The 22,209-nt window shown below is 39.3% G+C and overlaps 1 protein-coding gene across 28 annotated transcripts in view; it reads right to left on the reverse strand.

Moving 5' to 3' along the window:
* The window catches only part of EPB41L2 (erythrocyte membrane protein band 4.1 like 2), a 226,386-nt gene that overhangs the window by 46,602 nt on the left and 157,575 nt on the right, over positions 1-22,209 (reverse strand). For all 28 annotated transcript variants that reach the window (XM_058307454.1, XM_058307461.2, XM_058307458.2 and 25 more), the window contains exons 6-10: positions 18,899-18,974; positions 15,252-15,470; positions 13,784-13,871; positions 5,578-5,730; positions 4,968-5,065 (exon numbers count right to left, since the gene is read on the reverse strand). In XM_058307454.1, coding sequence (XP_058163437.1) covers positions 4,968-5,065; positions 5,578-5,730; positions 13,784-13,871; positions 15,252-15,470; positions 18,899-18,974 — 634 coding nt within the window. The remainder of the gene's footprint in view (positions 1-4,967; positions 5,066-5,577; positions 5,731-13,783; positions 13,872-15,251; positions 15,471-18,898; positions 18,975-22,209) is intronic.

Raw genomic sequence — 22,209 nt, forward strand, 5'->3', positions numbered from 1 at the left:
AAAAAGTTTTAAAAGTAGAACACTTTGAGATCTTTCATGCCAGGATTTCATGGGAGGGAAGTTGGGCAATAAGTTCTATTACTCCTGACACATTGCAAGGATAACTACCGAATCTTTCAGTGTCAATTTAATAAAACATGAAGCAATCCCACTGATACATAAACAGCCAGGTTTTTAAAAATTAAGTTTTTTTTTCCCCCCCAATTATGAAGGCTATCTCATTTATATAGGCTGAGATATGTAAACCAGGTAACCATCTAGGCTAGGTGAAAAGAATTCTAAACGATCATTATTTCTTTTAGTCTAATTTCTTCTCTTTAAGGTATTAGTCAGACATTTGGTTGCCACTGAAATGCGTATCAGAAAAAGTATCTCCTAATGTACTTTAGAAAGTTATAAACTAACTAGGTGGATTTTAATTCTTTCAAACTGGGGTAACTAATTTTCTTGTCTGGCATTGGAGACAACTGCATATAATAAAGCATTCACTTACAGATTAAATTTCTGGAGACAAGGAAATCCTTAAGGAACTAAACTCCAATTAAAACAAAACAAATATCAAAGCAAAAAAGAAGGGAAGTGGATGTGGCTCAAGTGATAAGTCCTCTGCCTACCATATGGGAGGGACCCGAGTTCGATCTCTGGGGCCTCCTGGTGAGAAAGAAGAGAAAGCGTGCATGTGCGGCAAACCAGTGCCCTTGTAGCATGCCAAGTGCTGATGGGGTGAGACGAGTGCCCACATGGCAACCCGAGTGCCCAAATGGTGAGGCAAATGGCGAGCCAGTGCCCATGTAGCAAGCTGAGTGCATGCGCAAGTGAGTCATGCAGCAAGATGATGCCGCAACAAAAGAGAGACGAAGGGGAGAGTCAAGGTGAAGCACAGGAAAGACCAGGAAGTGAGGTGGTACAATTGACAGGGAACCTCTCTCCATATCAGAAGTCCACAGGATCGAATCCTGGTGAATCCTAGAGGAGAAAGATGAGAAGACAAAAAGAGGAATAGATACAGAAGATCACACAGCAAATGGACACAGACAGCACGGCAGGGCAGGGGAGGAGGGGAGGGGGAGCAAAAAAGAAGGAATGAACTCATTTATCAGCTTTCTTTTTTAAAAAATTATGATTTAAGTCAATGGCAAAGTAAATAAATATTATAAGAAAATGCAGATTAAGCAACAAAGTATTTCTATACTATCATTTCAAGCTCACTTAGCAATGGTTCCTTTATATTCCATGTTAGATTTGTTGTAAGATCTTAACTTCCTAAGAGTAATATCAAAATTACTCTAAAACACTTATTAGTTCACTTGGGAGAATAGAAAATCTACAAAAAGAAAACAACCTTCATATAGTTTTAAAGGCCTTGAGCAAGATGATCTAAGTAGTAATGCATCAAAAAGGAATTCAAGTCTTATTCAATTCATATTTAACTGCTTAAGAATATTAACATTTTAATTTTGTAAAAGCCCTGTCATTACTCAAATGTCATTAATAATTTTCTACGGAAAATAAAGGGACATTTTAAGGAAATTCCACATATCAGTTACTAAGGCCAACCATGAATTTAATATGAGTGCAAAAGGTTTCCATGAAGTCCTCTGTGAAGCTGACTGACGGCACCAATTCACTCGGGATTAGGCTGCTTCTACAATGCCAGGTTTAAGCGACAATTTAATGTCAAGCTAGAAGAACCTCCTATTACTTTCTTGCCACACATCAACAAAATAAAAAGCATTAAGAAATAGAAGGAAGGAAGCACATGGCTGAATATATAGGCAAGTAGTGTAGTGCAATGGTATGTTTGTCAGAGCATGAAGCCACACTACCGGGTCTGAATTCCATCTTCACCACCTCCTAGCTGCATGACCATGGGCATGTTTCTTAACTCCCAGTTCCTCAGTCTCCCCACATGTACAGTTAAAGATAATAACACCTGCCTTAGAAGATCTGTGCAAAGATTAAGAGAATACACATAGAGCGCTTAGAAATGGGGCTATGAGAGGCACAAGCAAAGGAGAACAGCTTTATTGTTATGCTCTTGTTCACTATTAGTCTAACTGATTAGCTATCAATAATTTTTCATAGTCTCAATCTGAAAGTCATTGCAATTTTCTAGGGAAATCACTGCATCTTCTGTGATACACTAAAACAGAACAAAATCCACTGATCTGATTCAAATAAGTCTGAAGACAAATTGTCTTTTCCGTGTTAGATATATTGGTCTCATATTGCTTTGTAAGCAAAGTTATATAAGATTTTAACATATAAAAATGCTTTTGAAAACTATTATCTCAAAATCTTTAAGGGAAAACTGGTCTACTTTTAAATAGATTCTGAGTCAGTGGTACTTAAGCAAAACTGATGGAAGAATCTGGGGTCTCGCAGGGCTAAAAGACTTCTCAGAAATATCTGCTAAAAGAATACAAGAGGGAGGACAAACAGCGGTGAAGATGAGGGTTTTGAAATCAGCTGGGCCCTCTACATGCACCCACCCCTATGCATCAGTCGCTTTGGCTGTGGAGAGGTATAAATGACACAGTGCAATGTAAAACAATGGGTCCTGTGCCTACCAACAATAAATGCTCAGTGAATGTTAGCACCTGTCATTTCTAAAAGCATTAGTGCTTTTATTATCATTATTTGACAGGGAAACCTGCTGTCTCTCCCTGGATCTGTGTTACTTTGCTTCTTACTGTTATCTACTAGCTTTATTTGAGGCTGGCTCATGTTGTTTTGAGGAGAAATTTCTCATGATTTACCAAGAGAAATTAGAAATTATTCAAGGATTTATATGATCACTGTAACTAAGTCAGATGAAATTAAGTATATTTTATGTTACATTTCTTCTCTAAAACTTGAGAATTAGGGCAGTCTTGAAAACAACATTTGCCTGCTTATCTTCAGGAAGGAGTCATATCTACTAGCTGATAATTCACCTTTAAAAATAGCACACTGTGGAGGAACAGATGTAGCTCAAGTAGCTGAGCGCCTGCTTCCCATGTACAAGATCCTGGGTTCAATCCCTGGTACCTCCTAAAAACAAAAACAAACCAACAAACCAAATCTCATTGGAGAGCAGCTGTAGCTCAGTGGTTGAGTGCCTACTTCCCACGTACGAGGTCCTGGGTTCAATCCCCAGCACTTTAAAATGAAATAGTACACTGCAGTACTAGACTATGAACAATGATACTGATAAACATTATTACATGCCAGAAAATGCTCAAAGTTTGAGTCACATGATACCTTAATTTTCATAACAGCCCTATATAAGATAAATGCTATCATTAATACTATTACCATCATATGAATGAAGAAAGAAAGAAGCAGGGAGGCTGAATCACTTACCCATGGTTGCACGTATCACGTAGTGGAACTAGATTAGACTGTTAAGAGTCCAAAGCAAAGCCCTTAAAGATGAGGAGTTTACACCCAGCTATACAGCAGTGACTGGGAAACAAGGAAGTGGAGAAAATAAAGACGAGCAAACTATAGCTGTAAAGTACATGCCCTTGGAAAAAAGTACGCAAGGAAACAGGATATAAGCTAAAGGCGAATTTAGGGTCTAAGGAGACCTTCTGCTGGGGTTTTTTTTTTTCCTTTTTTTTTTTTTAAGATTTATTTATTTCTCCCCACCCCAGTTGTCTATTCTCTGTGTCCATTCACTGTGTGTTCTTCTGTGTTTGTTTCTATTCTTGTCAGCAGCACTGGGAAATCTGTGTCTTTTTGTTGTGTCATCTTGCTGTGTCAGCTCTCCATGTGTGCAGTGCCACTCCTGGGCAGGCTGAACTTTCGCACTGGATGGCTCTCCTTATGGGGCGCACTCCCTGTGCATGGGACACCCCTGTGTGGCATGGCACTCCTTGCACACATCAGCACTGTGTGTGGGCAGCTCGTCACATGGGTCAGGATGCCCTGGGTTTGAACCCTGGACCTCCCATGCATGTGGTAGACGGACGCTCTAACCGTTGAGCCAAGTCCGTTTCCTCTGCTGGTTTTTAAAGGAGCAAGCCCTCGACATGTTTACTGGCCAAAAAGGCAATGTGCAAGGTACTTGCTGGAGAGTGCATATTTTACTAAGCAGGGTCTCTGTGAAGCATGAAATGAGGTATCTAGGCAGAGGAATGGCTATCTCCTCCGTGAGACAGGAGAGGAAGGAAAGAATGGCAGTGGTGCAAAGGGATGTTCAAGCAGGCACAAGATGGAAGAAAAGGAGATTCATGCAGCCGAGAACGTTCCCAGCCTGCAGCACCGACTGCAGTGCACCACCCAATGGAAGGCATCTGAGGAGAGGCAGAGGCTCCAGAAGACCATGAGCATTTGACAAGGGAAAGCAAGTGAAAGGACTGCCTGGCAGCACTATGGATCCAGATGATATGGCTAAAATAGCACTGCTCCACAGTTGTGCTACTTTCTTGTATAAAAAGTAACTATACATATGTTGATAGTTATGCCATTTGAAGTGGCCCTGGCAGCACAAGTACAGAAATGGTGAGGTCAGGACACAGGAGAAATCCAGGATCAGGTGGGCAAGGCAGGTGGGTGAAAAGGACAGGGGTTGGAAGAAGTTTTAACACTCCTGACAAAGTAGGCGAAGGGTTAAAGCTTGTATGGAAGGAAGGTAAATCTGGACAGAGCTGATAAGAGGATCTAAAGGAAGCCAAGGTGAGTTATAGTGGAAAGAATAATGGCAGCAGGGATGGGGAAGCAGGGAGGTGGTGGAGGGAAAGGCAGTGACAGAAAAAGAAAGTGGTGTCTGGACCACTGCAAAGGCAGAACAGTTCTGACTGATAATAAGGCGGAGCAACAGAAACAGCCAGCACAGTCACTGAACAGAGAGGAGGCTAGCACTGAGGAGAGCAAGGAACTGGAAGGCCAGGTAGGGGTGCATCCATTTGCAGCGCTATCCACAGCCACCTCCTGAAAGCACAGAGGGGATCAACACCAACAGCCAGTGTTCCTTCTATTACCTGTAGAAAGTATGATGCTCCACACACACTTTCCATAACCGTTTAGCTGCCCGGTGGTTTGGCAGTTTGAATCCAATGGTACTCTCAAACTGTTCCAGCTGGAATAAATTCATAAAACAAATTAGCATACTTCCTTAAGAGATAATTGGAGGCTAGTGAAAAACATGGATTCAGCATTTCTGAAAGAAATAATTCTTGAAAAAGGTAACGATCAGTAGACTTAATATAATTAGGTTAAATGAATTTCCCATAGATTGCAATACTATTTTCTATGAAAAGTCAGTAACTGCTTATATGAACCAAATTATTTTTCAATGCCCACTAAAACCAATTTTATCACCTTTTCACTGATCTCTATCAATTAATTCATTCAACAAGAAGGAATATGCTCCCCCTGTGTGCTAAGCACTTATGGCTTTTTCTTTTCTATGAAGAATTTTCCGTTTTAGGAATAGGAATATATATTCAGGTTTATTGGAAAGAATCCCGATCTTTTTATTTTTTTACCATGGCATAATAAAGAATAGTCTATTTTCTTAAATTGTGTACATAAAGAAGAATACTGACTAACGATGCTCATATATGCCAAAGGCTACATGATATTGCTTACCTCTGCTGGCCTAACTTTAATGTAGAAGTTACTGCGCTTATAGGAAATTTTCAAGATTTTCGGCCAAGCAAAACGATTGATTCTCAGTCTGTCTTTGTAAATGAGAAGTCCATTAGCACACACGCCCAGCTTGATGTCCACGCCTTCCGAGTCCTGCCAAGCACAACCAATTGACCAGTGAGAGCTGTGAATGCAATATGGTCAATCATCCCCCTCAAACCACGACAAGGAATGCCAATTTAAGAGGGGTATGTTTAACCTTCAGTGACAGTACACAAGTTAATGGAAATAATAGGATACACCACGTCTTAAAACTGTTCATCTTCAGGAATCAGATTTATCTGCCAAGGATTACTGCAACATGACTGTAGAATCGAATATTCATCAAAAGACATGAGTAAGTTACTGAGCTGTGCTGAAAGAGCTAAAGCAAAGAAAGAAACAGAACGTGTTTTTCCAGGAGCCTATTCCAGCCCTCCAAGAAACTCTCTGTAAAATACCAATCTAGGTGAAATTTCTCCTCTAGAAGAGCAGTGTTGAAATCCCTGAATTCTTTCCAGTAGTTTATCAATAACTCAGAGGGCTGATGTCCAGTTCCCATTACAGCATTCATTTGGAATATTTCAAAGTACTGCAGACTACTCTTGAAGTTATTAATATTGTTTTCTTTCTCAGAGCTTATTGTTGGAATAGATGACAATATAGAATTAAATGTCCAAAAGATTTTTAAAAGCCAAATAAATGTATCAACAAAAGTAAACAATGGTCATTTCTCATTTCAGACAGTATAGAAGATCTAAGACACCCATTATTCAAAATAAGCAAATCACTGGGAACAACTAGATCTCATTCATACATGTAAAAGTGAAGATTATTATTCAGATACATTCATATTTTCAGAAATTATTAACAACATGAAACACATTCTCACAATAAATGCTAGAAGAAAACCACATTTAGTCTAGGTTTCAATCCAATAGCAACAAATACAACATTCTAACTGCCTTGTTACCGAGAAAAATTTAACAAATAAATTTATACATTGTAAAAATAAACATTAAATTTTACCCACACTAACCACAATCAAAATGCCCCAAGAAAAAAAATGAGGGAAACAGACTTGGCGAGTGGTTAGGGCGTCCGTTTACCACATGAGAGGTCCGCGGTTCAAACCCCGGGCCTCCTTGACCCGTGTGCAGCTGGCCCATGCGCAATGCTGATGCGCGCAAGGAGTGCCGCGCCACGCAGGGGTGTCCCCCACATAGGGGTGCCCCACGCGCAAGGAGTGCACCCTGTAAGGAGACCCGCCCAGCGTGAAAAGAAAGTGCAGCCTGCCCAGGAATGGCGCCGCCCACACTTCCCGTGCGGCTGACGACAACAGAAGCGGACAAAGAAACAAGACGCAGCAAATAAGACACCGAGAACAGACAAACGGGGGGGATTAAATAAATAAATAAATCTTAAAAAAAAAAAAAGAAAAAAATGAGAAGGAACTCAATATAGAACAAAATTGGGAAACGGACTTTGGCCCAGTGGTTAGGGCGTCCGTTTACCACATGAGAGGTCCGCGGTTCAAGCCCCGGGCCTCCTTGACCCGTGTGGAGCTGGCCCATGCGCAGTGCTGATGCGCGCAAGGAGTGCCGCGCCACGCAGGGTGTCCCCCGCGTAGGGGAGCCCCACGCGCAAGGAGTGCACCCGTAAGGAGAGCCGCCCAGCGCGAAGGAGGAAGCAGCCTGCCCAGGAATGGCGCCGCCCACACTTCCCGTGCCGCTGCCGACAACAGAAGCGGACAAAGAAACAAGACGCAGCAAAAAGACACAGAAAACAGACAACCAGGGGAGGGGAGGGGAAATAAATAAATAAAAATAAATCTTAAAAAAAAAAAAAAAAAAATATAGAACAAAATTCAAGTAAATATAAAAGTAGGCATTAACAGCAGAACTGAGGAGCAAAAACGGTATGAGTTAGAAACACTAAAGATAGAACTGGCAGAAAGCCAACATTATCAGTCATTACTGTAAATATAATGGATTAAACTCTCCAGTCAAAGGCAGAGATTGGCAGAATGGATAAAAAAAAAAAGTAGGACCCAAAAAGATGCTATTTACAAGAAACTCACCTCACATTCAAAGATATAATTAGCTTAAAATTGATAGGATAGGAAAAAATATACCATGCAAGTAGTAACTAAAAGAGAATTGGGGTAGCTATATTAATAACAGATAAAATGAATTTTAAGTCAAAACTGTTACAAAGGACAAAGGTGGTCATTATATACTATAAAGGAAAACACAACAATTAAAAATACATATGCACCTAACAGCAGAACTTCAGAATATATGAACGAAATATTAACATATTTGAGGGGAGAAACAGATGGTTCTACATTAATAGTAGGAGACTTTAAAAGATCACATTCAATAATGGATAGAACATTTGGGCAGGAGATCAATAAGGAAATAGACTTGAATGACACTCTAAAGCAACTAGACATAAGAAACAAATATAGACCACTTCACCAAACAGCAGGAGAATATATACATTCTTCTCTAATACACATGGATCATTCTCCAGGATAGACCTTATCTTAGATCACAAACAAGCCACAATAAATTCTAAAATACCAAATCATACAACATATCGTCTCCAACAAAAATGGAATGAAACGAGAAGTCAGTAAGAGGGAGAAATGGACAATTCACAAATATGTGGAAATTTTTAAATATGCTCTTAAACAACCAATGAACCAAAGAAGAAATCACAAAAGAAATTAGGAAATATTTGAGGCTAATGAAAACGAAAACACAACATGCCAAAACTTATGGGATGCGGCAAGAGCAGTACTCAGGGGGAAATTATAGCTCTAATGTTTACATTAAAAGAAGAGACTTAACATTAACATTAGAGGAGCTACAGAAAGAAGAGCAAACTAAACCCAAAGGGAGCAGAAGGAATTACTGAAATAACCATTAGAGCGGAGAAAAAGAATTTTTTTTTTAAAAAGAATCAACAAAACCCAAAGTGGGTTCTTTGAAAAGATCAATAAAACTATCTTTATCTAGATTGACAAAGAAAAAAAGGAGAGAACACAAATAACTAAAATCAGAAATGAGAAAGGGGACATTATTACCAACACCACAGAAATTTTCTTAAAAACTATAAAGAAAATATTATGAATAACTATATGCCAACAGATTACAACATACTGATAACCTGGAGGAAATTGACAAATTCCTAGAAACACACAAACTATCTGCCCTCACTCAAGAAGAAAAAAGATCTGAACAAACCAATAGCTAGTAAAGAGACTGAATCAGTAATCAAAAACCTGCTAACAAAGGCTCAGAACTCACCAGGGAATTTTACCAAATATTCCAAGAAGAAATAGTACCAATCCTGCTCAAACTCCTACCAAAAAATGAAGAAGAGGGAATACTTCCTAACTCATTCTATGAGGCCAATATCACCCTCATACCAAAGCCAGACAAAGATACAAGAAAATTACAGACCAATATCTCCTAAGAGCATATATGCAAAAATCTTCAACAAAATACTAGCAAACCGAATCCAACAACACATTAAAGAATTAATTATACACCATAATCAAACGGGATTCATCCTAGGACTGAGAGGGTGGTTCAACAGAAGAAAATTAAGGTAATACATCACATTAAAAGGAAAGAAGGAAAAAGAAACCAAACATGTTCATCTCAGTTGATACTGAAAAGGCATGGGACAAAATCCACCACCCTTCTTGATAAACACACTTAGAAAACTAGGAATAGGAGGTGACTTTACCACAATAAACACCATATATATATAAAAATCACAGCTAACATCATACTTAAACAGTGAAAAACTGAAAGCTTCCCCTCTAAGATCAGGAATAAGACAGGGATGCTCACTGTCATGACTGTTACTCAATATTGTACCGGAACTTCTAGTTACAGCACAATTAGGCAAAAAAAAAAAAAAGAAAAGACATGCAAATTGGAAAGGAAGAAGCGAAACTTTCCCTGTTTGCAGATGACATGATCCTGTATACCGAAAATCCTGAAAATCTACAACAAATCAATAACAAATTCGGCAAAGTGGAATCAACATGCAATAATTAGTAGTGTTTCTATACAATCTGAACAATCTGAAGAAGAAATCAAGGGAAAAAAATTCATTTCAAAAACAACTAAAAGAATCAATACCTAGGAATAAATCTAACCAAGGATATAAAGGACTTATATGAGAAAACTACTAAACATTGCTAAAAGAAATCAAAGAAGACCTAAATAAATAAAAAGACATTCCATATTTATGGAATGAAAGACTAAATACTGTTAAGATGTCAATTCCACCCAAAAATACAGATACAACCTAATCCCAATCAAAATTTCAACAGCCTTCTTTGCAGAAAAGGAAAAGTCAAAATTTATATTGAAGGGTAAGGGACCTCAAATAGCCAAAGCGATCTTGAAAAAGAACAACAAAGTTGGAGGGACTCATACATCCCAATCTTAAAATCTGTTAATGAAGTACAGTAATCAAAAGTATGGCACTGGTACCAGGGCAGACATAAGGAATCAAACTGAGAATGCAATTTATGGCAAACTTCTTTTTTGAATGAGGTGTGTCAAGTCCATTCAATGAGGAAAGAATACTCTTTTCAACAAATGGTGCTGAAAAAACTGGATCTCCGTTTGCAAAAGAAGAAAGGTAGATCCTTACTTCACACCATAAACAAAAATCAACTCAAAATGGATCAGAGTTAAATATAAGAGCCAGAACTATCAAACTCCTAGAAGAATATGGAAGCATCTTGAAGACCTTGTGGTAGATAATGGCTTCTTCTAATTTACACCCAACACAAATGAGACGGAAGGAAAAAAATAAAGGGACCTCATGAATATTAAAAACTTCTGTACCTCAAAGTGCTTTACCATGAAAGTAAAACCACCACCTACAAAACGGGAGAAAATATTTGGAAACCACATATCTGATAAGGGTTTCATCTCCAGAATAAAAAAATCCTTCAATTTTACAACAAAAAGATTAAAAAACCCAATTAAAAAATGGGCAAAGACTTGAACAAACATTTCTCCAAAGACAAATAGTCAAAAAACACATGAAAAGATGTTCGAAATCATTAGCTATTAGGTAAATGCAAATCAAAACCACAACAAGATAACACTTCATACTCAGAATGGTTACTATTAAAAACACAGAAAATTTTAAGTGTTAGAGAGGATGTAGGAAAATAGAACACTTGTGAATTGTTGATGGGAAGGTAAAATGGTCCAGTCTCTGTGGAAGAATGTTTGGTAGTTCCTCAGAAAGTTAAGTATAGAATTAAATAACCTGGCAATCCTGTTTCTAGGTATATATTCAAAAGAACTGAAAGCAGGGACTCAAAGAGATATTGCACACTGATGTTCATTAGTGGCACAATTCACAACTGCCAAAAGATGGAAACAACTCAAGCATCCATCAACTGATGAATGGATAAACAAAATGTGATATATACACATAATGGAATATTATGCAGCCATGAAAAGGAATGTAGTTCTGATACACACTACAACATGGATAAATCTTGCAGACATCATGATGAGTAAAATAAGCCAGATAAAAGGGTCAAATATTGTATGACCCTGATGGATGAAATAATTCAAATAAACAAATTCATGTATAGTCAGGAGCTAGAATATAAATTTACCAGGGACAGGGTGAGATTAGGGAACGTGAAGCTAATACTAAAATTGTGCAGTTTCTATTTGGAATGATAGAAAAGTTTTGGTAATGGATGGTGGTGAACGTAGTACAACATTGTGAACATAATTAACAGCACTGAATTATATACTTGAAAGTGGTTAAAGGGAAAATTTTACATTGTTTTAAGTTACTAGAATAAAATTTTTTTTAAATCCATAGGACTGTACAACACAGTAAGCCCTAAAGTAAACCACAGACTATAATTAATGTTCTTTCATCAACTGCAACATATATAAGATACTAATGCAAGGTATTAATAAGGTGGTATAGGGGGACACTGAATTTTATGAAAAATTTTTCTATAAACCCACAACTTCTCTAAAATAAGTTATTTAAATGCGTAGAACTTGGTAAGTGATGCCAAGTGCTTTTTCTGCTGACAGTCTATTCAAATGCACAAATTTTAAAGTTGCATTAGGCCCCTTGAACAAGTCCAACCAACCTATTTAAAGGCACTTGATGCTATCCTCTCCTGGCAGCCACAGCTCTCTCTAGAGACCAAGGGGAAGGTTGGGACAGAACAAGCACAGATGCCCAAACCACCGGGCACCAGACCCAAATGCTGTATAGGCTAAAAGCAGTACTGGCCACGAGCACAGTGGAAGAGGGAAGATGGCCTGAAGCAGAGTGTTCTCACAACAAGCAAGGGGGCAGTTTGCATTGAAAACACTGAAGGAAGCCATCTCTAGCCTGGAGCAATCTTTGGACAGGACAATGAAGCTCCTTTAGCTGAGATAAAAATAAACCGGATTTAAGTAAATCCACTGATTTAGGGTTGTTCCACATATTGTTTTAGAATTATCAGTGTTTGTGTGAGTAGAAATCACAGATAAAGGGTAGGAATTGAATGGGCAAAAAGCTGTCTTTGTCCTTCGTATTTGATTTCTCCATTCAGCAACCATCAGAAACATAAACTATGAAAAAGGAGCACCCTTCTCTGCCTTGCTTGCTGTTCAAGGAAGCAGCATCACAGGGATATCAACAGGATGCACTGGCTTCCAAATGGTTTCAGCCTATGGAAAGTTCTTGCAGAGGGGGAAAAGAAGAGGGAGGGAAGGGAAGTTGGGTGTTTACTCTCAGATCCTCTCCCCACAAGGTCACATCAGGCTGGCTGTGTTGCGCTGACAAGGCTGGTTTCCTCAGAGGGCCCTCTCCACCCAGATCTCTCCTTCTGGGTTCTGGAACAATTTTCGGCCCTCACTACTTCAGACATAGGGAGGCTAAGAGAACAAGCCCAGAGTATATTAGTCTTGTGGTTTCCCTGCACCTTTGTCAAGTGTCCCTTTAGTCAACTCTACTCCACTTACCCTGATGTGAGTCAGCCATTAAGAGCTCTTCAAATTAAAAAAAAAAAAAATCTTTTCTTGAGGTAGTGAAAAATGTATAAAGAAGACATAAAACTTTAAACTACATGAAAACTTCTTTTAAATTGCTACAGATTTTCTTTTCAATGAGCTATAAATATCTACTTACCCTATATTACCTGATGAGCTTACCATACAATAAACAGCATGAATGAAAGTTACTTTGAATTGTTTTAAAAAGTGTTCTGTTCTGAACCACACAGCAAGAACTCAAGTTAGGAAATGGACTTGGCCCAGTGGTTAGGGCGTCCGTCTACCACATGGGCGGTCCACGGTTCACACCCCGGGCCTCCTTGACCCGTGTGGAGCTGGCTCATGTGCGGTGCTGATGCGCACAAGGAGTGCCCTGCCATGCAGGGGTGGCCCCACGTAGGGGAGCCCCACGCGCAAGGAGTGCGCCCCATAAGGAGAGCCGCCCAGCACGAAAGAAAGTGCAGCCTGCCCAGGAATGGTGCCACACACACAGAGAGCGGACACAACATGATGATGCAACAAAAAGAGACACAGATTCCCGTGCCGCTGAAGACAACAGAAGCGGACAAAGAAACAAGATGCAGCAAACAGACACGGAGAACAGACAACCGGGGGGAGGGGGGGGAGGATAAATAAATAAATAAATAAATCCTGGAGCCTGGGCCAGCCTATTTTACCATTTATGAAACACAAAACAAAAAGACCTATGATAGGGCTCCTTTACAACTCAGAAGCTTCTCAAAGGTGGTCATATCCACCACGCCACTTTCACCCTTCTGTGGTTGCTAAGATCTGCTCTCCTCTCCCAAAACAATCAACTGATACAGAGCAGCATTTGGCATTGCAGGAGCTAGGACTCCAAGGTGAAGAACAATTGTTAAGCAGGCTGAGAACCAGAAAGAGAAGAAAGAAGTAGCTGGAGAATAAGTGGTTTCTCCCTCAACCATAAATTCCATGAATAATCACAAAAGAAATACTAGAGACCTTCGGGTGTGGGTAAGTAGCCTTTGCCCAAAAGTAAACTAGTTTATTCTGACACTGGAGCCCCTGAAAAGGTCAGTCAACTGACTGGAATGAGGTCCCTTCCCCTGCCACACTTACAGTACCTTGGCTTGATGGAGGTCAACACCATACATGGAAAGCCTCTTTGCATTTTCTAAGAACTGAGAATCAGCTTGTGCTGGAGATAAGCCCCTGAGAATGAAAAGAAACATTATCTTATGGGTAGGTGCAAATGTGGCCAAATGGGGGAAAGGGTATGTGAGCTTGGAGAGTTTGGGGTTGGGGAATAAGTCAGTCATATTTACAGCCAAGTCAGAAAGGCATAAGAAGCCTCCACTCTCAATCTCCTTTATAGGATCTTAAGATCCTGTAATCTGAACCTGCTAATGGCAAGGAGGTTCACCTCCACCCTTACCCCATCTGAAGAAGTTGCTTTTGATTCTTTTCACTGAAGAATAAAGCCCTGGCAATAATGAGTATAAGAAAGGCTGACTGAAAAAAATTTTAAGTGATTTCATTTTCCTGAGATAGACAAATTCTTAGGCCTTAATTTTCCTCTAGGAAATAAAGATCTGAATTACTTGTACCTGATTTTACCCCTGTCATAGATAACACAACACATTCTTATCTGTATCCCCAACTAAACCAATTTTAAGCTCTTAACAGAGCAGGTCCATGACTCAGTTCCTCCTCATCTTCCCTGTGGCTTTTAGCACCTGATATTTAAAATTAGAATTACATAACAAATGTCTGTTGAATAGAATTGAAACAAAGTTCACAGGAAAATTTTTAAGTCAAAATACTACTACTTTTTTTTTTTTTAATTTAAGAAAAGTTCATGGATATGTCCAATATAAAAAATTTTAATCTCTGGATGTTCCTTCCAAATAATTTTAGGTCAAACTTTCATGAAACTTCAACTTTTTAAGATGCTGTAGATTTTAATTTTGTGGCCACAATTTTTAAAATTAAAAAAAAAAAAATCCATTCATTTCCATCCCAAGTTGTCAAAGCACAATATGACATTTAAACTTCCTATGGAATCCTTAGCTAAAGCAAAGAGTCGGCTTCTGTGCTCAGGGCAACCACCGGCACATTTCAGTTACTGCTCCTATCCCAACACTGGCCACATTTCTGCTTGAAGCCTGACTCCTTCTCATCTCCCAAACTTTCTTATCAAATAGGTCAATGATAAACAATTAAAGGCAGAATAAGTATTAAGTAAACACCAAACAAGGATGTGGGTATGTCTGCTTCAGCAGTGTGTTCAGGCACTGAACTAAGGAGGAATGAGGAGAGGTGACAGGGAAAAGTAAATTTTTCCAGTCAATGGAAACATTTCTCCTCATGAGCACAGTTCCTCACATTAGAATCATAAAGACAATGAAAGTATCTCTCCAGGGCAGCCATGGTTTTTATCATCACTGGGTAAAATTTCAAAAGGAAAAACTGGACAATCCCATAAACTGGGCTCACAAGAAGAGCAAGTAATCAAGGAGGCACTACCTACACTCTCTTACCCCCCACCCATACCCCCACTGATCTTCTCCCTGCAGGAAGCAGCCTGCGCACCTGTGAGTTTTATGCAGCTCTGCTACCTTCTCCTCCAGCTCCTTGGTCTGCGTGGGAGCAAACTGGAAGTCACTGAGGTCGCTGCTGCCATGCTCTTCTGGGTCATAGTCCCCGAGCTCAGCCTGCAGGGTGTAGGATCCCAGGAGGGCATGAGTCACAAAAGAGCAGGGGAGGCGGCCAGAGATAATGTCCTGCCGGAGCTGAAGGCACAAGAAGTACCTGTGAGAGGCAGGGGAGACAAGGGTTGGGGAGAACAGTTGGTTAGGCCACACCACGCATAATCCCTGCACTCCTTTGAAAACTAAGACACAGCACAGGCCCCCTTCACACCCCATAGCAGGAACAGTCTTCTCTAGTGAGAAGCTCTACCTTGCGGCTCATCTACAGAAAAGAGAATCCAGAGGGCAGAGTCACAGGATGCAAGTCCTGAATTGCTGCTCTGGTTATATCTGGTCTGTTGTTACTATTATAATTAAGAGCTTTTTGACTGAAGGTAAAAATCCCAATCACTTAAAACTGTCTCCTTGGATTTAAAGTAATAAAAATTAGCATTTCTCTTGGCAAAGTTGTAAAGATAAATGTAATAAAAAATGACTGCAGAACCTTAAACATTTGCAAAAAAGGCTAAGGTCACCCATCTTGCATCCTCTCTACTCTTTTCACACTAATTTCTTCTTTTCCTGAGACACCTTAAAAACAATGGTAAGTAAATGTCGACTTAGAAGGCCTTACCTGTATACTTGTCTCATCTAGAGAGGCAACTAGCTCAGTAGAGAAGAGAAAACATGGGCTTCCCAGACAGGAAGGGCTGACTCTTATGACCTTGGGCAAGTTAATTTACTTGCCTCAAGCCAACTCCCCACCTGTAAAGTGGGAAAAGTGCTACCTCTCCCTTAGAAAGCAAGAGTAAAATTAAAATGACAATACAAATGAACTACCTGGCAGGTAACTAGAAATCCATAATTGGTACCCATAACAAAAACAACTGGCTATGGTAATAATAGTCATTATGTAATATTCCAAGCAGCTTAGTACACAGTTTTAAAAAGGCATTTGTGTTTTCCACTTCTTGGCAAAACTGCAGAAACATGTTATTTATATTCTCTGGGCATATTTTTGTACCCACTATCAACTCTTTTGGTAACATTTTAAAAGCCCATTTTTATTCTCGATTTTAACCACTTGCTGAGGTCACCACCAATCCTCTCCCAACTCAATGCCAGCGCTCTGATTCCTGAGGCTCTTTTGTGGACCGCCATGGCTACTGGCAAGCTGGCTGCCGCCTCCTCATGGGTGTTCCTGCTCATGGCAGACCCATCCCCTCCCTGCTCTCTCTCACCCATTCTAAAGGCCATGTTGGCCTCTGGGCCAGGCCTTGTTGTTGGGTCAGAGGGTGCATTCCGGCCCGTGGTGTCAGCCTTCACTTGATTCAGCTGTACCTGGATTACCACCTGACTCTACCCCCAAACAGGGCAGGGGCTCTGTTTAGCAGCATCACAATCCCAGTTAGCCCGGTACTTGCCACGTGGCAAGTGCTCCACCACTTTCTGCAGGACTGAAAGTCTTCCATCAATACAGCCTGGGTCTTTTTATGCATTGCTGGGAATTCAATGCTTTCTTATGGTAATGACACATGTAACTGTACTTATGTTAGAAAACTGTCAATGTTTTAACCACAATTCTGGGCTACCATCAAATTCTCGAAGCACTATCAGATAATACCGTTAGTACTCCATATTTTATGGTACTTTTAAGACCTAAATTCAAAGTTTCCAGCTATTACTAAAATCGTGTTGCTTCTTTTCAGTATCTCTATCTGTCACACTGGTCCTCTCCTCTGTTTTCTAAGCCTACAACAAGCCCTATAAACTTCAAAGTAAAACTGCAAGGGCTCACCTGAATTTCCCAGCCCCATCCTCTTCACACAGCAGGTAAGCACAGTCTTCAAACATTATTCTGAATGGTCTTCCTACCACACCTTCTAAATGTTCACTCAAGGAATAAGGAAGGCCTTAATCATGACACATAGGCTGCCAGGCCACAAGGACAGACAGCTGGCCCCTCTTGGGCTGTACCACCAAGGCCTTAGCAGAGCAGACTATATAATGCCTCCCACCATAGACAGGTGACTGCTCAAGAACCACTTGTAAGTGCAAAGCACCTACCAATACTATAAAGTTGCAATCACCAAAGGATTGTCATCCCCTCAACAGCTGACAGAGGAATGTGTACAAAGAGGTCACTGGGTCACAAAGCCCCAATTATATCCATTGTTCAAAGACACTGGGCAAGGCTCTAGATCCTAAGCAAGCCAACCTGTCAAGGTTTATGCTCCAAGCAGCTCACTGTGCAGTGATGAAAGCTACTATTTATTATTTACTGACTGAAGCTAATTTAATCAAAGCTTAATTAGTATCAATGCATCTCTATTCAGCAACTAGTAGTAAGGGGGGTGTGTGGCGGGGAAACCTGACATTTATCCGATCCCAAAAGGAAATCCCCATCGTTCTCTCACACAGATATCATGACAGCAACACACCTTGATGTCTAACAACAAAATTGGCCTAAAAGAGAACATCAAGGCAAATGAACCACAGATACGCAGTCTTTTTGCTAAGATTCTCTAGTTTTCCGAAAGTACATACAATGCATCACAGGTGTGTTTTTATTGCTGTGTAAGTAACCTTAAAAAAAAAAAAATCTAAAGTTCACCTTATACACCTTTTCCTACCACAGCTAAGAAATCCCATTGTTGGTACTCAGACTAATTCATGATGTGCCTAGGTATACTATTCAAATATGCAGTCACTCTCAGAATCAATAATTCTCTTGTAATCCTAAACTGAATTCTTTATTTGCAATTTATTCCCATGTTCCATAGCTCAGATAACCTCAGAGAATATGAAGAAGAAACAGCTATTGACTCTTCATAAGAAAGCCTACCTTATTAGTTAGTTGTTTATGTTTTGTTTTAGAGAAGGGGGGAGAGGGGAGATGAAAAAAAAAACTTGCCAGTTCAATTGCCTTTTTAAATTAATTTCATTTTTCAACTGTTAAATCATCCTTGTGATATGAAAGAAGTACACAGGTGCACACGACACATTATACTTTAAAAAGTATCTCAGTATTAAAATAAGAAATCAGTATTTTTTAAAGTATAACAAAGGAAGCAAAGTTGCCAGCAATATCATTTTGGAAAATATTCCATTACCTGAATAGAAATAAAGAAATTTAAGAAAAGAAAATGAATTATTTTTTTAAAATCAGCAACATTAACAACTATTTGGGAATATCAATTTACAAGGAAAATTTCTAAAATTCAACTTCTAAAAAATGGTTTGGGTTTTAATCCTAAAGTTACCACCGTTCTTCCACAGCTCAAAAATAAATGAGGGGAGCAAATGTGGCTCAAGCGGTTGAGCACCTGCTTCCCACATGGGAGGTGCTGCTTTGGTTCCTGGTGCCTCCTAAAAACAAAACAAAACACACACACACAAACAAAACAAATGAAAAAACCAACTCAGGGGAGCCAATGAGGCTTGGTGGTTGAGTGCCAGCTTCCCACATACAAGGTTCCCAGTCCCCAGGACCAAAAATAAACAAACAAATAAATGAGAGCTACAGGTAAAGATGCATTTTTAATATACCTGGTGATATCTTCAGTTAATTGAGAAGGGTCAGGAGGATAAAACTTCACATTAAAGGTGAACAGCCAGGGAAGATCTGTAATTAAACATCACGGTTATTTATCCAACCAACAGAATGACCATCTATTTTGATAAAATTTAGAGGTCAATGTTCAAACAGTACAGACTAATCCCATTATAAATCAGTTTAGAGAATTTTAAATTTCAAATTTAAAGATGATCTCATTTACCAACCAAAAATGAAATAAAAAATAAAATTAAAATCAATTAGATAAATAATCCACCATTAAAAAAGAATGGTTCACTTTTTGATAACCATTTACCTACTTCAACAGATATTTCGCACAGTGATCCAATATACAAAAATTTTAATATAACTGATGTGGTAACAGTTCTAAGATTAGATTTGTTTTAACCACAGGACCTCCAGGTGCTAAATACTCTCCACCACTTAAAAACAAAAGCACTTCAGGATCTATATCTTGTTGAAGAGAGGCAATGCTCAAGTGATCCCAATAGCTATTCAGGAAATGATTAATGGGTGATTTGAAGGAAGTGCTACAAGAGATCTCAAGGTAAGGAGAGCATGATAAAACTTCACAATCTTTAAAACAATAAATTTATTTCCCAGGTTTTACAGAGTAGATATGAGTATACTTTTATAACATCATATACTGTGCTCTAATGTGCAATCAAAAAATGGATATATCAAGCCAGATCAGAAATGACTTATTAAAAGGTAAATTAATACTTGTACATTAAACATTTAACTAATGATTTTGCTATATGTTTTGGATCGCCTGAAAAAAAAGTAAAAATAAACGGGGAGGGAAGCAGTTTTGGCTTAACTGATAGGGTGTCTGCCTACCACATGAGAGGTCCAAGGTTAAAACCCAGGGCCTCCTGACTCATGGATGAGCTGGCCCACGTGCAGTGCTGATGCACACAAGGAGTGCCGTGCCATGCAGGGGTGTCCCCCACGTTGGGGAGCCCCATGCGCAAGGAATGCAGCCCGTAAGGAAAGCCGCCCAGCATGAAAAAAGTGCAGCCTGCCCAAGAATGGCGCTACACACACGGAGAGCTGACACAGCAAGATGACACAACAAAAAGAGACATAGATTCTGGGTGCCGCTGACAAGAATACAGGCGGACACAGAAGACCACACAGCGAATGGGCATAGGAAGCAGACAACTGGGGGCAGGAGGGGCAGGGGAAGGGGAGAGAAATAAAAAATAAAATCTTTAAAATATATATATATATATATTTATATATATTATACGGGGAGAAGGAAAGTATTATTTCCCTAAAAGGTATCCAAACAATTTCACAGGCCTGCATTTAGCCAGGCTCATAGTATACTTAAAAAAAGAAAAAAATGTTGTGTGTGTATAAATTATTTCCCTTTCTACATATGTGAAGGCCTCACTAGATCAGTAACTTATGGATTCAAAGAAATATTCCTTGAATCCATTCTCTTGTTCAATGTGTCCTTTTGTTCTTTTCTTACCATCAGCACACTATCATTTCTCATACTCAAAAGAAAGAAACACACACTGGATGGCTACTCAGGACAAGGTACTCAAAACACATGGACTTTTGCTGGATTCGGGCTCATTGCCTCACTATTCCACTAGTGAAGTCCATCCAGGTGAACAAATATTTTTTTAAATGGCTAGGTACTCAACTCTCTCTCGCTGGGTTTTGCCTTAATACATCACTATTCCACTAGTAAAGTCTATCCAGCTGAACTCAGGAAGCAGATTTCAGTTCTGCTTTACACATGCAACACATTTAAAATGAGGTATAGGATTTTCCTGAATATCAAGAGAGATGATGTCTCTTGGCCTGTGGCACCAGGCTCTGTCAGATAACCCTACATGGTGCAGGCACTTCCACCAGCCCACCATCAGCACTCAATTCTGGGATTACTGTCCTTGGTGACTGTATTGCTACCCTACGAGAGTGAGGTTCATATTGTGGTGAATGAGAAATTTCCCAATCACTAGAAGCATCAACTTCTAGCCTGTGCACGGAAGATACACACAAAACAGGACCTATGCCAACTTTCCTCCTCTCCACGTGATTTAATTATCTAACTCAGTTTTTTTTAAAAAGATCTTAACACTAGGAGAACAACCCTGGGAAAATCCAGATGGGGGAGAGTACAACAAAGGAAGAATGGGTAGGAGTTGCTGAGTGTCTTCCAAGAAAAAGGGAGCTGAAATTGGAGACAATGCCATAATCTCAAACCTAACAGCCCATAAACCTGATGGTGTCAGAGCAAAGGGAAAAGAAGAGCATTAGTTTTATGCTGTTTGTTCTACGGAGGTGTTTATGACAGGCTGACTTTGAGGAAATACAGGTCATGACAAAAAACAGATTTGGAAATCCCTTTAAAATGTATTTTTTCAAAAGCATGTTTGAGCCATAAGGAAACTCTAGGTAATCTTTTCCTGAATATCTTATCCTCATGTGAGCAATGAGATGAGCTGTGTGGAGGTGACAGCTCCAACTCAGAGATAGCGAAACACCCTCTTAAGCAAAGAATAAGTTCCAAATGACAGGAAAGTTAAGGGATAAGAGGTGAAGCCAGAAGGCAGGAAAGAAATGGCAAAGGGAATTGGGATATCAGATGTTTTAATAACATATTTTAGCTTCACAATTACCACAAAACCATTAGACATGGACCAAAAACAGAAGTCGTTAAACTTTAAAATAAAAGATATCTGAAAAAAACATTAGTACAAAGCCCTTCTTCAAGAGAATGGGTAATCCATAATTTAGCAAAGTCATCACAGGATTACCTTTTCTTAAATCGCTTCTGGTTTATTTTATTTCTAAGTATTAACACTAGCACAATGCTCACCTGGACATGACTACAGGGTAAGTTTCTAAGAGAACACATATTTCAGGACATATTTCTAATTCCAAAAGTTGTTGAACTGCACCAATAATGCTAACAGGCCTCAATAATTAAACTTTAATTATATTTACCATAAATTTCACCTAGATATATGAAAATAGTCCATCCTAAGAATTACATACATATTAATGATAAGCAAGCCTCAGATATATAGTCATATACAGCTATACAGCCCTATTTGTCTACATTTGAGAACAAAGATTTTCAGGTAAATTTTAAACAGGAATCATTAGGTTATCAGTTGCTATAATACAAAAAAGATAAATATTTAACTTTACTGCCTATTAACTGAAAAAAAATAACAATAAAATCATAGCAGAGGCTGGACTAAGATTAAACAAGCAGTTCTCTAGCCCATTTTAACACAAGCAGAAACGAAAGGGCAAA

Source organism: Dasypus novemcinctus, chromosome 11 (assembly GCF_030445035.2).
Source record: "Dasypus novemcinctus isolate mDasNov1 chromosome 11, mDasNov1.1.hap2, whole genome shotgun sequence".
In the NCBI taxonomy this organism is placed as follows: domain Eukaryota; kingdom Metazoa; phylum Chordata; class Mammalia; order Cingulata; family Dasypodidae; genus Dasypus; species Dasypus novemcinctus.